The sequence below is a fragment of the Gekko japonicus genome, unplaced genomic scaffold (assembly GCF_001447785.1).
Source record: "Gekko japonicus isolate JY-2015 unplaced genomic scaffold, Gekko_japonicus_V1.1 scaffold2000, whole genome shotgun sequence".
Classification (NCBI taxonomy): Eukaryota; Metazoa; Chordata; class Lepidosauria; order Squamata; family Gekkonidae; genus Gekko; species Gekko japonicus.
In genome coordinates this window covers 139,237-156,843 of record NW_015159775.1, presented here as the reverse complement: position 1 = coordinate 156,843, position 17,607 = coordinate 139,237, and the positions used below count along the sequence as shown (strand labels likewise).

Below are 17,607 nucleotides of genomic sequence, written 5' to 3'. Positions count from 1 at the left end.
TCATCTCTGTTTCCAAGCCAAAGAGCCAGCGCTGTCTGAAGACATTTCCATGGTCATGTGGCCGGCATGACTAGACGCCGAGGCGCACGGAACGCTGTTACCTTCCCACCGAAGCGGTACCTATTTATCTACTTGCAATTTCTTGCTTTCGAACTGCTAGATGGGCAGGAGCTGGAACCAGAGACGGGAGCTCACTCCGTCATGCAGCACTCGGGTCTCGAACTGCTGAACTACCGACCTTCCAGCCTGCAGTTCAGCGACTTAACCGCTGAGCCACCGCAGCTCTGTGGCTCTCTGGTACTGCAAGACTATCTTGAAAAGGGGCATACGATCCATTCATAGAAGGGGGGGGGAACTATCCCCAGCCATTACCAATGACAGCCAGAAGAAGCCTCCAGCGGCAGAGGCAGTGTATCTTGGGGACCAAGAGGGATGGGCTTCTGCCTCCTTGTCATGCTGGCCACAAAATGCTGGACTAAAAAGGTAAAGGTAAAGAACCTCACTAAGCTGACCCCCGGGAGAAGGTCCCCTTGATCAGTGGAGAGATGTCACAGCCAGTGTTCCCTCTAAGCCGTGGGGTCTTGTGAGCAAAATTCTACTTTGTGAATTTTTAAAGACGCATTACGGTTGTGAGCGACCGATTTGGCTGCTGCATAAATCAGTTTGCTCTGGAGCCCTCCTTCCTGAGCTGAGACGAAAATGTGTGTGCCAGAGGTTAAAAAACCGTGAGCTAGCTCACACTAACTCAGCTTAGAGGGAACACAGCCCTTGTGAACGTGTGATATATGAAGAGGCCTTTACATTTTACCCGTTACCAAGCAAGACGCTTTTTCATTGCCACTGTTCCCAATCAACTTGGAATTTTTAAAGACTGTTTTTATACCATTGATGTAAAGGTAAAGGTAAAGGTTCCCTTGCTCGAAAGCCAGTCGAGTCCGACTCTAGGGTTGCGGTGCTCATCTCCGTTTCAAAGCCGAAGAGCCAGCGCTGTCCGAAGACGTTTCTGTGGTCATGTGGCCGGCATGACTAAACACCAAGGCGCACAGACTAGACGGACCTTATCCGACAGGGCTCTTCTTGTGTTCTTTTTAGGAAATGGGTATGCGCCATCAGATGGAGAGGCAGGCCATGAGTCGTAGGCTTCATCATAACAATCGCCCTAGAGACTGAGGAAATTCAGTGTGGACTTCGTGCCTGCAGCCTGTTGCTTCACCGATGGCTCTTAATACAAAGCTCTGGTGGGGGTCAAGCAGAAGCCACGTGTCTTTCCATGCGGGAAGCCACGGATGGCTCCGAACTCCCTGGCTGTCCACTAGCTGGCCCCAGGAGGGTTCCACGGCCTGCAGCCCCTTCTCCAACTTTTCCTTCACCAGCTCCCTTCCTTCCTCTCTGCCCTGCCTCCCCTCCATCACCCAGTCCTCATTTCCCCCTTTTCCATCGCTCTTTGCCCCACCTGCTTTCTCCCCCTGTCCTTCTGCCCTGGCAACAAGAGACAGTGTGGTGTAGAGCTTAATAGTGGCGGACTCTAATCTGGAGAACTGGGTTTGATTCCCCACTCCCCCTCCGTATGAACCCTGCTGGGTGACCCTGGGCCAGTCACAGCTCTCTCCGAACCCTCTCAGCCCCACCTACCTCACAAGTTATCTGTTGGGGGAGAGGAGGGGAAGGTGATTGTAAGCCGCTTTAAGACTCCTTAAGGTAGAAGGAGGAGGAGGTGGAGATTGGATTTATGCCCTGCCCTTCACTACACAGAGTATCAGGTAAAAGGTAAAGGTTTCCCTTGCTCGAAAGCCAGTCGAATCCGACTCTAGGGTTGCGGTGCTCATCTCCGTTTCAAAGCCGAAGAGCCAGCGCTGTCCAAAGACGTTCCCGTGGTCATGCACCAAGGCGCACGGAACGCTGTTACCTTCCCACCAAAGTGGTACCTATTTATCTACTTGCAATTTCTTGCTTTCGAACTGCTAGGTTGGCAGGAGCTGGAACTAGAGACGGGAGCTCACTCCATCATGCGGCACACTCGGGTCTCGAATTGCTGAACTACTGACCTTCCACAGCCTGCAGTTCAGCGTCTTAACCACTTGAGCCACCGCAGCTTACAAACTCCTTTCCCTTCCCCTCCCCACAACAGACACCCTGTGAGCAATGCTCCCTCTAAGCTGTGGAGTCTTGTGAGCAAAAATTCTACTCTGTGAGCTACTGGCATTAAAGCTGTGAGCCAAGCGATTTGGCTGCTGCATGAATTACTTTGCTCTGGAGCCCTCCTTCCTGAACGAAGAAAAAAATCCGTGAGCCGGAGGCTAAAAAACTGTGAGATAGCTCACACTAACTCAGCTTAGAGGGAACACTGCCTGTGAGGTAGGTGGGACTGAGAGAGCTCTTTCGAGGACTGCCCTTGAGAGAACAGCTCTGAGAGAACTTGTGACTCACCCCGGTCACTCAGCTGGCTGCATGTGGAGGAGTGGAGAATCAAACCCGGTTCTCCCAGATTAGAGTCCACACACTTAAGCACTACACCAAACTCCAAGTCCTCCTTCATTTAAAGAGGAATCAGCTTGGGGAACTCACTGCCACTTGAGGCAGCGATGCCCATCAGTTCGGTCAGTTTTCAAAAGGGGGATTAACCAAATTCATGGAGGAGGGAGATGGCTGTTAGCTAATGGAACTTCCATGTTCAGGGGCAGGATCTCTGCGTACCAGTTGATGGAGGCCAAATAGAAGGGAGACTCATTTTCCTGAATGGCCATCAGTCAATAAGGCGGGAAAAAACAAACTTTATGTAAGTGCCTTTAAAATAGCATTTCTGGCTTTCACAGCCTCCTCCTCCACTGTAGTGCAAGCTCCACAGACAAAGCTTTCTTATTCACCTGTTTTCAGTTGCGTAGTAGCCATCTGCAGAGGCCCTGTAGCTGTATGGGGTGGCAGGCGCATTGACGGGGCTTGTGGGCTTTTCTGAGTAAGCGAGAGTCGCCGTCTCGTCATGGGTACTCGCTACATCAGCAACGTTCTTCACCTGGAAAGAGAGGGGAAAAAGACACTTGGTAGATGGGAATTCCTTGGAAGATGCTCTCTTTTGGGTGTGAACATTACTACCTTCTTTCCCCACAGAAAACAATTTAAACCACCACGGGAAACATTATTTTAAAGAGTTGGCAACTTCCTTCACAGATTACCTGCCTACAACCCAAAGCGTAAAATTACTGCGGAGGCTCACCAAGGGCATCAGAAGACCTGGGCAGGGGTCAGACTCGGGGACCATCCAGTGTCCAAATGAAAGCATGAAGAAACTCCCCCACTGCTTGACTTGAACATCGAATATTCAAAGGTACACTGCCTCTGAACATGGAGGTTCTATTTAACTGTCACTGCTTTGGGGAGTCTTCTCCATTAGAGGAGCCCTACTGCGTTAAGAGTAAGTCGAGTCCATCGACCACAGACTCCCGCTTTTGCTAGGCAGACATCTCAAAGGAAAGCCTCAAAACAAAACATAAAAGTCAACAGCCTTTTAAAAATACATATAATCTTGTATTCAGAGGTAAAAAGGTAAAGTTTCCCCTGCTCGAAAGCCAGTCAAATCTGACTCTAGGGTTGCGGTGCTCATCTCCGTTTCAAAGCTGAAGAGCCACCGCTGTCCGAAGACGTTTCCGTGGTCATGTGGCCGGCATGACTAAACACCAAGGCGCACGGAACGCTGTCACCTTCCCACCGAAGTGGTCCCTATTCATCTACTTGCAATTTCTTGCTTTCGAACTGCTAGGTTGGCAGGAGCTGGAACTAGAGACGGGAGCTCACTCCGTCATGTGGCACACTCGGGTCTCGAACTGCTGAACTACCGACCTTCCACAGCCTGCAGTTCAGCGTTTTAACCATTTAACCTTAAACCTGGAGGCTCCACGAAGTGATTGTGGCTGCTGATAGTTCTGAACAGGTTCTTCTGAACCCCTTTTAAACACTTCTCTGAGCCTGTCTGTCTATAACAGTATCCCCCTAAGCAGAATTATACCCTTTATCTAGAATTATACCTATCATCCTGAAGTCCAGCAGGGTTAGAATCAGTGTTCCCTCTAAGCTGAGTTAATGTGAGCTAGCTCACAGTTTTTTAGCCTCCGGCTCACAGATTTTTCTCTTAGCGCAGGAAGAATGGCTCCGGAGCAAACTAATTTATGCAGCAGCCAAATCGCTCGCTCACAATTTGAATGCCAGTAGCTCACAAAGTAGAAGTTTTGCTCACAAGAGTCCACAGCTTAGAGGGAGCATTGGTTAGAAGGGTGTCATTCTGCATCAGAATGCACTGTAAACCTGGTGGCAGTGAATCGGGGTTGTTAGCTCTGGGATGGGAAATTTCCTGGAGATTTGGGGGTGAAACCCGGGTGAGGGCAGGATTTCGGGAGGGACCTCAGCGGGGTATATTGCCTTCGAGTCAACCCTGAGAAGCAGCCACATGCTCCAAGGGAACTGATCTATGTAGTCTGAAGATCAGCTGTGATTCCGGGAGATCTCCAGGTCCTACCTGGAGACTGGCAACCTTAACAGTAAACACCATAATGCACAGAGAAGGGAGGAAGAGCCTACTATTTTCTCGGGGGGGGGTGACCCCAAGTTCTTAGTCATATGCAAGGGAGAAAACCAGTCACTGTTCCATTTCTCTACAAGATTTTGTGGATGGGTTGAATTCGGTACACAGCGCCATCAAATTTGCGTCTGATGTAAAGAGAACTTGATTCATGCTCATACATTCCATAACGTTTAAAAAATAGAAGATGCCACGTCTGTATGTCAAAGTATTTTTTTATTGTTAGGTACATTATGCGTTGGAGCTGCGGTGGCTCAAGTGGTTAAGACGCTGAACTGCAGGCTGTGGAAGGTCAGTAGTTCAGCAGTTCGAGACCCGGGTGCTGCATGACGGAGTGAGCTCCCATCTCTAGTTCCAGCTCCTGCCAACCTAGCAGTTCGAAAGCAAGAAATTGCAAGTAGATAAATAGGTGGGAAGGGAACAGCATTCCGTGCGCCTTGGTGTTTAGTCCTGCCGGCCACATGACCACGGAAACGTCTTCGGACAGCGCTGGCTCTTCGGCTTTGAAACGGAGATGAGCACCGCAACCCTAGAGTCGGATTCGACTGGCTTTCGAGCAAGGGAACCTTTACCTTTACCTTACATTATGCATATCAATTTTTGTAATTGTAATTATATATATATATATTTGTAATATGCTGTTATAATGGTCCCGTTCAGATGAAGTATCAACGAAACAAATTCTCAATCCGGAGAGCTTCGTCAACAACGAGTGTTTTTAAGGACCTCCTTTTCGCACCTTGTATTTAAAAAATACACACTTTGTTGCTATAAGTATACATTGTTATTTATGATTTTGTTCCTTCCATACAGCATCTGTTTTCAGTCTTCGTTTTGTCTGTGCTATTTTATTGGTGACAGAAAGAAAAAACACAAGGAAATCTGCAAAAACATGTGCTTATATAATTACAAAAATAGATATATATTCATTCACACCAAGTGAAAAAATACAAAAGTTTATAGTATTTTGAAACAATCAGAACAATTCATCTCATTAGACGGTGTAACAGGTAAGTAAAACCATAACGGTATGAGTTGTTGGTAGTGTTACTAGGGAATATGCCCGTCTAAGTAGATTTCTGTAGATCATGGATCAGAATACCAACAGTTTGGAATGAATACTTATTGGAAACCAAAGAAAACATCTTGTTGTTTGTTGCCACTTAAAAAGTTTGATGACGTTCAGAGGAAGTCTCTTCGAAATGGAATTTGAATTCTGGAGATTTTCGTCAACAACGCATACCGCCATGGTTTTACTTACCTGTTACACCGTCTAATGAGATGAATTGTTCTGACTGTTTCAAAATACTATAAACTTTCGTGTTTTTTCACTTGGTGTGAATGAATATATATCTATTTTTGTAATTATATAAGTGCAACGTTTTTGCAGCTTTCCTTGTGGGTTTTTTCTCTTCCTGTCATTATATTTGTGGCTGTGACCTTATAGTTATGGCTATTTGATCGGTGGACTGTAACTCTCCTCTCTGATACCTTTTCTCTACCCTGCCAAAAGGCCATCTCTGCGCATCAAAGACAAGTGAATTCAGCAAGGCCCGCAAAAGGTTATGTGAACAGCATGGGGCAATGTGGGGCTTCCTCCCTCTGCCGGAACCTCTGTGTTCAAGGCCACTGGAGCTTCCTTCCAAAGCCCTGCAGCTACGTGCTCTGAAATCTCTCTCTCCCCCCCCCCCCCCCCCTCCTTATCACTATTGCTGGCACCTCCCGGAAAACTTGGACCTCTGAGGGTGTGTTCGGCCACTGGCGAGGAGGAGGAGGGCCGAGCTTTCTGGGAAAGCGCAGATGATCTGGGGCCCTCAGAAACATGTTGGGAGGGGGGGAGAGTTGTTTGTTTAGGCTACAACATCAGTGGCGGAGGCCTCCCACTGCCTTTCCTTCCTGAGCCTTTTGTGGACTGGGGCCGGGGGCAGGAATTAGCTCCACAAGGAAGGGTTGTGGACTGGAGCCAAAAGAACAGCGTTAGGAATGTGCTGGAATTTGGTGCGTGCCGGTGGGGCGGGGAAATCGGCTCAAGCCGCCACTAAGCGACGGAACTAGGACCTGCCACAAGGGGTTGGCAACCAGTTTGGCTCCTGGAACGAGGCAACTCGTTTGGCTCCTGGAATGGGTTGGCAGCAATGCCCCCTCTACGCTGCGGCGTCCAGCGAGCAAAAATTCGACATTGCGAGCTCCTGGCATTCAAGTGGTGAGCGAGCGATTTGCCTAGTGCATCAATCAGTTTGCCCTAGATCCCTCCTTCCTGAGCGAAGGCAAAAATGTGAGAGCTGGAGGCTAAAAAAACTGTGCGCTAGCTCACGCTGACTCAGCTTAGAGGGAACACCGGTTGGCAACTAGTTTGGCCCTTCCCCCCACCCCCAGATCCAGAAGCTTTCAGCCTTTCCTGGGAGAGGACGGGAGACAGCAATGAGCTAGATCTTCTTTGGGACAAAACAAATTGAGGCCGCGGTCACACACACGATATAATCCACTTTCCAGTTGGATTTTGCCCCCCCCCCTGCTCCCAGCAGCCCTCAGTCAAAGCAAGAAGCAGCCAGGTAAGTTGCAGAGCTCCCCCCGGCCCCTCGGTCCAAAACAGTTCAGGGGCGCCTTTAAGACCAACACAGTTTTATTCAAGGTGTGAGCTTTTGTATGCAGGCACACTTTTTCAAATACACTGGAATGGAAGGGAAGGTTCAAATTTATAGACAGAGGCCGAACAGCAACTTAACATGTAACACCACGAAGACCTTTTAAGATATGCCAAGACAAAACTAAATAACAAGTGGAGGTTATAAGGGCAACAGTTGTAAAGCAATACATACGTCAAAAGAGAAAAAGAGGAGGAGGAGGAGGAGGAGGAGGAGATTGGATTTATACCCCACCCTTCACTACTTGAAGGAGTCTCAGAGTGGCTTACAAACTCCTTTCCCTTCCCCTCCCCACAACAGACACCCTGTGAGGTAAAAGAAGAAGAAGAAATTGGATATATACCCTGCCCTTCACTACCCAAAGGAGTCTCAGAGCGACTTACAAACTCCTTTCCCTTCCCCTCCCCACAACAGACACCCTGGGAGGTAAAAGAAGAAGAAGAAATTGGATTTATACCCCGCCCTTCACTACCCAAAGGAGTCTAAGAGCGGCTTACAACCTCCTTTCCCTTCCCCTCCCCACAACAGACACCCCCTGTGACTAGGCAGGGCTGAGAGAGCTCTTGACCGAAACTGCTCTTTTTCAAGGACAGCTCTTATCAGAACTACGGCTTGCCCAAGGTCATCCAGCCAGGTGCAAGTGGAGGAGTGGGGAACCAAACCCGGTTCTCCCAGATTAGAGCCCGCGCACTTCCCCACCACACCAAACAAATAAGACGGAGACTCTCTGTTCACTCCTCTCAGGCGTGGAGGTCACTTAACAGCGTGCACACAAAAGCTCATTCCTTGAATAAACCTTTGTCGGTCTTATTGCTGCCCCCGGACTCTAAATTTGTTCTACTGCTTCAGACCAACATGGCTGACCACCTGGATCTATCTGCCATTGGGACAAAACTTGTTGGTAAGGTGGCTCAAGTGGTTAAGACGCTGAACTGCAGGCTGTGGAAGGTCAGTAGTTCAGCAGTTTGAGACCCGGGTGCCGCAAGACGGAGTGAGCTCCCGTCTCTAGTTCCAGCTCCTGCCAACCTAGCAGTTCGAAAGCAAGAAATTGCAAGTAGATAAATAGGTACCACTTCGGTGGGAAGGGAACAGCGTTCCGTGCGCCTTGGTGTTTAGTCATGCCGGCCACATGACCACGGAAACGTCTTCGGACAGCGCTGGCTCTTCATCTTTGAAACGGAGATGAGCACCGCAACCCTGGAGTCGGACTCGACTGGCTTTCAAGCAAGGGGGACCTTTAACTTTTACCTTAAGGTGGGGGAATGGGGAGTAAGGTTGCCAGATCCAGGTTGGGAAACTCCTGGAGATTTGAGGATGGAGCCCGGGGAGGACAGGCACCTCAGTGGGGTACAAGGCCACACAGTCCACCCTCCAAAGCTTCCATTTTATCCAGGGGAACTGATCTCTGTAGCCTGGAGATGAACTCTAATGGCAGGGGATCCCCAAATCCCACTTGGAAGCTGGCACCCCTGCATGGTGGGCTAGCTGATAGTCATCCAGGCCAGAAGGTCGGACCAGAAGCGGCTGACCAAGAAGAGATTGGATTTATACCCTGCCCTTCACTCCCCAAAGGAGTCTCAGAGCGGCTTACAAACTCCTTTCCCTTCCCCTTCCCACAACAGACACCCTGTGAGGTCGGTGGGGCTGAGAGAGCTCTTGACAGAAACGGCTCTTTTTCAAGAACAGCTCTTGTCAGAACTACGGCTTGCCCAAGGTCATCCAGCAGCTGCAAGGGGAGGAGTGGGGAATCAATCCCGGTTCTCCCAGATTAGAGTCCGCGCACTTAACCACGACACCAAACTGGCTCTCACACCATTAAAAAAACAACAGTTGATTAATTAATTGACCAAAATTAACCAAAAATTAATTAAATTAAATCAAAAGAGTTTTCGGCTAAACGTTAGGAAGAACTTCCTGACAGGCAGAGTGGTTCCTCAGTGGAACCGGCTTCCCCGGGAGGTGGTGGGCTCTCCTTCTTTGGGGGTTTTCAAACAGAGACTAGGTGGGCATCTGATCTGAGAGCAATGCTGATTCTGTGAACTTGGGCAGCTCACGAGAGGGAGGGCAGTGCTTAGTTCTCGTGGCCCTTTCTTACATGCCCAGGGAAATGCCGATCGCCGCTTTGGGGTCAGGAAGCCATTTTTCTCCAGGCCAGTTTGGCCGGAGATCCTGGAGGGTTGGGTTGTTGTTGTTTTTTTGCCATCTTCTAGGCATGGAGCAGGGGTCACTGAGTGTGCGTGTGTGTGTGGGGGGGTTGTCTGTGAATTTCCTGCCATCGTGCAGGGGGTTGGACTAGGTGACCCTGGAGGTCCCTTCCAACTCTATGATTCTGGGGTTGGCTTATAGGCTGGTAGCTGCCACCTTATTTCTCTCTGTAGCTGCTCTTCTGGAAGGCCTCTGCCTAAACACTGTTGGAAACAGGATACTGGGTCGGGTGCCCCCAGTTGGATCTCACCGCAATGTAGGCCTAACTCTGGTGCTGGCTCCCGTCCTCCAAAACGGGAGCAAAACTGAGAGCCTGAAGGAGGTTTGGGGGGGGGGCATCTCCTTGGGGAGTCTAGATTGCACATCCTCGAATCCTACAACCGAGCTGCCTTTGATCACTGTGTGCCGGGCAGGCGTCCTCCTTATCTTGGCTTCTGTTGTGAAACAAGGCACAGGATGTCCTGGTTTGGTGCTTATCTGGCTGGGGGTGGGGGGGCTCTCTCATACATCCCCTGAGGGGCTACAGGATGGACGAGGTCAGGGTGGATTTGCATATGGCCTATGGCCGAAGAGCCCTGCGGGATCAGAGCAAAGGCTCCTCTCCTTCAGCATCCTGTTTCCTACAATGGCTGGCCAGGCGCTTCCAGCAAGTCTGCAGGCAGAAGGGCGAAGGCAACAATGCTTATTCCTCTCCCCAAAAAATCCGTTCCTCCAGGGTATACTGCCTCTGATCACAGAGGTTCCATTTAGTCCTCGTGGCTAATAGTCTTTCGTGGGCCTCTTTTCCTCAATGGATATGTCTGATCCCATTTTTAAAGTCGGCTAAACCGGCGGATAGGAGCTGCGGTGGATCAAGTGGTTAAGACGCTGAACTGTAGGCTGTGGAAGGTCAGTAGTTCAGCAGTTCGAGACCCAAGTAAGCTGCATGACAGAGTGAGCTCCCATTTCTAGTTCCAGCTCCTGCCAACCTAGCAGTTCAAAAGCAAGACATTACAAGTAGATAAATAGGTACCGCTTCAGTGGGAAGGTAACAGCGTTCCGTGCGCCTTGGTGTTTAGTCATGCTGGCCACATGACCACGGAAACGTCCTCGGACAGCGCTGGCTCTTCGGCTTTGAAACGGAGATGAGCACCGCAACCCTAGAGTCGTATTCGACTGGCTTTCGAGCAAGGGAACCTTTACCTTTAAACCGGTGGATGTCCCCACGTGCTGTGGCAGTGAGTTCCACAACTGCTCTTTCAGTGAAGCAGTATGCCCTGTTCTAGTCTTAGGACGGGCTGTGGCTCAGTTGGCAGAGCATCTGCTTGGCATGCGGAAGGTCCCAGGTTCAGTCCCTGGCATCTCCAGTTAAAAGGACCAGGCAGTAGGTGATGTGAAAGACCTTCGCCTGAGATCCTGGAGAGCTACTGCCAGTCTGATTGGACGATACTGACCTTACTGGACCAATGACCTGGTTCTGTCCAAGGCAGCTTCCGGTGTGTAGGGGGAGAGGGAGCAAAAACTCTCTCTCTTTCCCCACTTCTTCCACCCCACGCATCATTTTATAAACTTCGGTCATGTCCCCCCACGTAGTCATCTGTTCTCCAGACGAAAGACTCCCAAACTCCTTAGAGAGCCAATCTGGTGTGGTGGTTAGGGGCACAGACTCTAATCTGGGAGAACCGGGTTTGTTTCCCCACGCCTCCACAGGCAGCTGCTGGTGTGACCCTGGGTCAGTCACAAGTTCTCTCAGAGCCGTCCTCTCAAGAGCAGTCCTCCAAAGAGCTCTCTCCGCCCCACCGACCTCACAGGGTGTCTGTTGTGGGGAGGGGAAGGGAAAGGAGACTGTAAGCCTCTCCGAGACTCCTGCGGGTAGTGAAGGGCGGGGTAGAAATCCAATCTCTTCTTCTTAGCCTTTGCTTACAGGGAAGATGTCCCAACCCTTTGACGGCTTCACTTGCCCTCTGCTGCACTTTCCCCAGTTCTCCTTTCCGATGGTAGAGGCCTCACCTGTCTAATAGACCACTTCAAGTTGCAAATGGTGGAAGCATCAGGACAGGGTTGGGCTGACTTTTGTAGGTTTTTTCCTTTCTGTCTTTCTTTCTTTGCCACAACCCCAGCGGTTCACAGGAGTCGGCTTCCAAGACTTCTGAACAATTAAGTGTCGAGTTTCCAGGTCCTACCTGGCAGCTGGCAGGAGGATCCTGGGGCCTCTCCTGGACCTTCTGCCCCATGCGCTTCACCCAGAAGTGATGTCATCACCTCACCGACTTCGACACTCTAGTTTATGGGCAAAACTCTATGGTTTGTAGCCGATTTTACCACAGAGTTTCGCCCAAAAGCCAGAGTGTCGCCACACGGCGTTGACAGCGTGATAACATCACTTCCTGGTGACATCATCACGTCACCTTTGGGGGGGGCAGGATTTCCCCCTGCTGGCCGGTGGTGGGGGAGTGCCCTGCAAAAGTTGGGTTTTCCCCACCCCCAATACAAGAACTCGTGGGCACTCAATGAAATTGCTGAGCGGTCGGATTAGAACGGATAAAAGGAAGTCCTTCTTCACCCAAAAAGTGATGAACACATGGAATTCACTGCCACAGGAGGTGGCGGCAGCTACAAGCATGGACGGCTTCAAAAGGGAATTAGATAAGCATATGGAGCAGAGGTCCATTGGGGGCTATTAGCCACAAGGTATAGATAGGGGCTCTGGGGCAAGTGATGCTCTGTCTTCTTCGTGCTTGGGGGGGGTCAACAGTGGGATGGCTTCTAATGTCCTGGCCCCACTGGTGGACCTCTTGATGGCACCTGGTATTTCTGGCCACTGTGTGACACAGAGTGTTGGACTGGATGGGCCTTTGGCCTGATCCAATATTGGCGTCTCTTATGTTCTTATGTTAAAATAAAATGTTCCATAATCATTTTTTTTCTTTTCTTTTTTCAATTTTTCCAATTGTTCGGAAAAAAACAAAAGTGGCTTCAGGAAAAAAGGGGGGGAAACGTCCCCCCCCCCCGATTTTTTCCGGTTTTTTTCTGGGCCTTCACATCTCTAGTAGAGTTTCTGCTTGGCATGCAGAAGGTCCCAGATTCAATCCCCAGTGTCTCCAGTTAAAAGATCTGGCAGGAGGTGATGGGAAAGACCTCCGCCTGAGACCCTGGAGAGCCATGAAGTGGGGCTGTGGCTCAATGGAAGAGTGTCTGCTTGGCATGCAGAAGGTCCCAGGTTCAATCCCCAGTGTCTCCACTTAAAAGATCTGGCAGGAGGTGATGGGAAAGACCTCCGCCTGAGACCCCAGAGAGCCGCTGCTCATCTGAGTAGGCGATACTGACCCTGATGGACCAAGGGGCCTGATCCAGTAGAAGGCCAGCTTCATGTGTACAAACGAAATTGGGGACCAGAACCTGGATAAACGTGGAGTTCAAAGCACGCCTTCACTGCTTTATGTGTCGAATGTAACAAGACTGGCTTAACGCACGGATAAAAGTAAAACCAAGTGTACATCACACACAGATTGTAAATCCATGTACTCTAACATGCAAACATGCTGGGGAGGGGCATGGCTCAATGGTAGAGCGTCCGCTTGACATGCAGAAAGTCCCAGGTTCAATCCCTGGCACCTCCAGATAAAAGGACCAGGCAGCAGGTGATGGGAAAGACCTTTGCCTGAGACCCTGGAGAGCTACTGACAATACTGACTGCAATGGATCAAGGGTCTGATTCCGTACACAGCAGCTTCATGTGTGTTCATTTGTGAATGGGGTTCTAGTCTGTGTTTAAGAGATCCCGACTCTATTTATAAGTAGTTGATTGAGATACATGTATGAATGGTGAAGAAAAGAATGAATATTAAGGGAATAACAAAGGAATCTTAATAGAAGTTAAGATGGTGATTAATATAAAAAATAAGTGGCAGATATGGGGATAATTAAATGTCTAAGTCTTTTGTTTTTGGCTCCACTAGATAATTTGGAAAATTTCATAAATATAATACAGGAGTAAAAAAGGTATGAAATGCGCGATATGTAACTTCATTGGAATAATAGCGGATATAAGAGATTAATGAACTTACTATGATTTTGTAGATGTGCCTAAAATTATGTACTTGTATTTCTTTTTTGTTGTTGTTTTGTTTGGAAAATTAATAAATAATTAAAAAATAAAAAAGAGATCCCAACTCCGCATTACTGCCAAAGAACATGAGCATACTTGCTGCACCACACCATAGCTCAAAACCACCTTTGCAAAACGTCCTGTCCATCAGTACGCACTGAGAGGTTCCCCATAATTAGCAATCCCCCCCCCAACTCCCCAGTAGACCATAATTATCCTTCAGTAAGCAATACCCATACGCTCGGAATCGTAACTTCACAGCCTCAGAGGTAAGCTCCTCCTCCGCCTCTTTCAGGGGTGCCCAGGAGCGAATCCGTAGGATCTCTGTGGGCCTCGTCGCCACCGTGGTTAATCATTGATGCGACCGAAACCGGAGCCTATCATCAGCAAACAGTCCAGAGCGCCAGAGAGCCGCACGGGGAAAGCCAATCTCCGCTTCACGCCCTTTCTCTGTCTGACTCAGGACTGTGGGCTAGTGGCCCATCAGATCCAGGCCTCGGAAAGTCACTGCGTGTATTTATTATTCCCACCGGCGCACGATAACAAAGGCTGGCCACCCGGCCCATTTTGAAGGAGGCCCAGACAGGGACACTTGACAGGCGGTGCTCGTGGATTGGCAACAGGATCCGCAGAGGAGCCGTTTCAATATGGGGAGCAGGTGGAACGGGAGAGGGTGGATTGGGGCCAGAGAGCTGGAGAGGAGGGGAGCCGCCCCTGTGCTATTTCCCTGAATAAAGCCAGCCAGATCTTTCGGCATCGGTGAGCTTAACCCTAACCACGCCCAGGGGCACCGGGACCAGTGTTCTCTCTAAGCTGAGTTTGTGTGAGCTAGCTCACAGTTTTTTAGCCTCCGGCTCACACATTTTTGTCTCCGCTCAGGAAGGATGGCTCCAGAGGAAACTGATTTATGCAGCAGCCAAATCGCTCGCACACAGCTTTAATGCCAGTAGCTCGTAAGGTAGAATTTCTGCTCACAAGACTCCACAGCTTAGAGGGAGCATTGACCGGGACGCCCACCAACACCTTTCCTGGCGCCCGCCAAGTCTTTTCAGAAAGTGGGTGTGGCCGGGCGGGGTGACTGCCCAGTAGGATCTCAATTAAAACAACACTATTTCAGCACAAGCCGAAAATAAACTAAAATAATGCTGTCTCCGCACAAGCTGGAGACCGCACAAGCGGGGGGCTCCCGGCCGGTGCCTTGTGCGCGTACGCGCGCCGCACACACATCAGCTGGAAGTGACGGGAGGATGCCAGGCACGCTGGGGGCGGGGCGGCGTGCCCGCGTCCCTTCTGGGTGACGCGGAAGTCAGGGTGGAGTTCCCCCCAGGGCCCGATCCAGCGAGGGGACTTGGGATCCCTAATCTTAGGGAAAACTTTTTTTACAGTGAGAGTTGTTCATTTGTGGAATCGGCTACCCAGGGAGGTGGTGAGCTCCCCCCTCACTGGTGGTCTTTAAGCAGCGGCTGGACAAACACTTGTCAGGGATGCTCTAGGCTGATCCTGTGTTGACCAGGGGACTGAACTAGATGGCCTGTCTGGCCCCTTCCAGCCTGTGATTCTATGATCATAGTGTTTGTTTTCTCTCTCTCTCTCTCTCTCTCCTCTTTTCTGGTGCATTTTAAAAAATTACTCTTCTAGTCCCCTGCATTTGGGCTGTGTGTGTGTGTGTGTGTGTGTGTGTGTGTGTGAACCTCCTGCAGTGGCCATTTTGTGGTTGGTCCCACCTCCCACGGAAGCCATTTTGTGGTTATGCCCCCCCCATGACAGAACTCCCAAGGGGTCCAGTTTGGTGTCGTGGCGAAGTGCGCGGACACTAATCCGGGAGAACCGGGTTTGATTCCCCACTCCTCCACTTGCACCTGGCTGGATGACCTTGGGCAAGCCGTAGTTCTGTCAAAGCTGTTCTTGAAAAAGGGCAGTTTCTGTCAGAGCTCTCTCAGCCCCACCCGCCTCACAAGTTGTCTGTTGTGGGGAGGGGAAGGGAGAGGAGTTTGTAAGCCGCTCTGAGACTCCTTTGGGTAGTGAAAGGCGGGGTATAAATCCAATCTCTTCTTCTTTTACCTCCCAGGGTGTCTGTTGTGTGGAGGGGAAGGGAAAGGAGTTTGTAAGCCGCTCTGAGACTCCCTTGGGTACTGAAGAGCGGGGTATAAATCCAATCTCTTGTTCTTCTTTTACCTCACAGGGTGTCTGTTGTGGGGAGGGGAAGGGAAAAGAGATTGTAAACTGCTCTGAGACTCCTTTGGGTAGTGAAAGGCGGGGTATAAATCCAATCTCTTCTTCTTCCACAGGCTCTAAGAGGTTGGAGACTCCTGGCTCAGTCCATCTCGGAGGCCCGGGAAAGATGAGGGGGTTGTGGGTGTGAATCTAGAGGGAATGGCAACGGCATCCAAAGAGGAGCAACACTTACCCACTCCTCCACGTTGGGTCCCTCCTGGAAGGGCGGCGGCTTGTCCCAGTAAATGTTCGCTTTCCCGTATCTCCAGAGCTTCGCCCGTGTCTTGCTTGCGAAGAAGCAGATGATGCAAAGAAGGATGACGAGGAGGAAACCGCAGACTATTGCAACGGCCTGGAGGGGGAAAGAGAGAGAGACAAAGGCATGTGACCCACTAGCTTAGTCTGGCCCACTCCCCACCTTTGTTCACAAGCACTGCGGCATAATCCAGAGGACGGTGCATTGAATGGATGGTCAGGCCCCAGGGAAGACTGAGGTCTCCTTCTAATCAGGCATTCCTTCTCTGAAAGAGGCCAATCAGATGTCCTGCAGGAGAGCCACCAGCAAAGGCACAGTGCCCAAAGTCCCCCCACTTAGAATCATACAATGCTAGAGTTGGATGGGACCTTGCAGGTCATCTAGTCCAACCCCCTGCACTCTGCGGGAGCATAGCCGAAAGAGAGCCCTACAAGATACCCTCCGCTTGAAAACGTCCAGCGAAGGAGCCTCCACCACCTCCCAAGGCAGGCTGTCCCACTGCTCAACCACTCTTACAGTTAGGAAGTGTCTCCTGATATTTAGCCGGTATCGACTCCCTTGTCATTTCCACCCGTTAGATCTAGTCTTGCAATCAGGAGCAAGAGAGAATAGATCCGCTCCATCTTCTGTTACTCCCGGCAAGTGGCGTACCAAGGTAGAGACCGCTTCAGAACGCTGGAGGTTCCATCTAGCCACCACGGCTAATAGGCACAGATGGACTCCTCCTCTACCAACGGGTTGAATCCGCATTGAACACCATCTAAACTGGGAGCCATCTTGACATTCTATGAGATCTGCCAGTTACTTATGCATGGTGTAAAGAGGTATGTTTGCGGTGCTGTCAAGCTGCAACCGACCCTGATGGGTTTTCAAAGTAGGAGACCGTTCAGAGGTGGTGTGCCCCTGCTATTCCTTGGTGGACTCTCTTCCAAATACTGACCAGAGATGACCCTGCTTAGCTTCTGAGATCTGATGAGATGGGGCTAGCCTGTGCCATCCAGATGAGGGGAAAAGAATGCTACCACCTATCAATTTATTACGGTACTACAGGAAGGAGAGGAAGAGGAAAGAGAAGAAGAGGAAGAAGATGATGAAGAAGAAATTGGATTTATACCCCACCCTTTACTCAGAGTCTCAAGAGTGGCTTACAATCTCCTTCCCGTCCTCTCCCCACAACAGACACCCTGTGAGATAGGTGGGGCTGAGAGAGCTCTGAGAGAACAGCTCTGAGAGAACTTGTAACTGACCCAAGGCCACCCAGCTGGCTGCATGTGGAGGAGTGGGGATTCAAACCCAGTTCTCCCAGATTAGAGTCCGCCACTCTTAACCACCACACCAAACAGGCTTTGGGGGAAGAGGTAGTATTTGGGGGAAGAAGCAGAAGTTTAATGACATCTCCAAACATGTACTGTTCACATCTTGACACACACACCCCTTCTCCAAAGCTACTCGTAATTGCAAATTTTCTCTTGGCCCCACAATTTACCATAGCCTGGAGCCTAGTTTTAGCACCAAGGCTCACATCTGGAATGCACAAATTCACAAGTACCTCTGAGCATGCACAGAGTATGTTTTGCTCACACTGCCTGAGGCACAAAGCCACCTTGCCGATACACATACAGGGAGAATG

The 17,607-nt window shown here is 50.2% G+C and overlaps 1 protein-coding gene across 2 annotated transcripts in view; it reads right to left on the bottom strand.

Moving 5' to 3' along the window:
- LOC107106651 (occludin-like) overlaps positions 1-17,607 on the bottom strand; it is a 57,168-nt gene that overhangs the window by 12,189 nt on the left and 27,372 nt on the right. For both annotated transcript variants that reach the window (XM_015406833.1, XM_015406841.1), the window contains 2 exons: positions 15,915-16,073; positions 2,865-3,010 (listed from right to left, as the gene is read on the bottom strand). In XM_015406833.1, the coding sequence (XP_015262319.1) occupies positions 2,865-3,010; positions 15,915-16,073 (305 nt within the window). The remainder of the gene's footprint in view (positions 1-2,864; positions 3,011-15,914; positions 16,074-17,607) is intronic.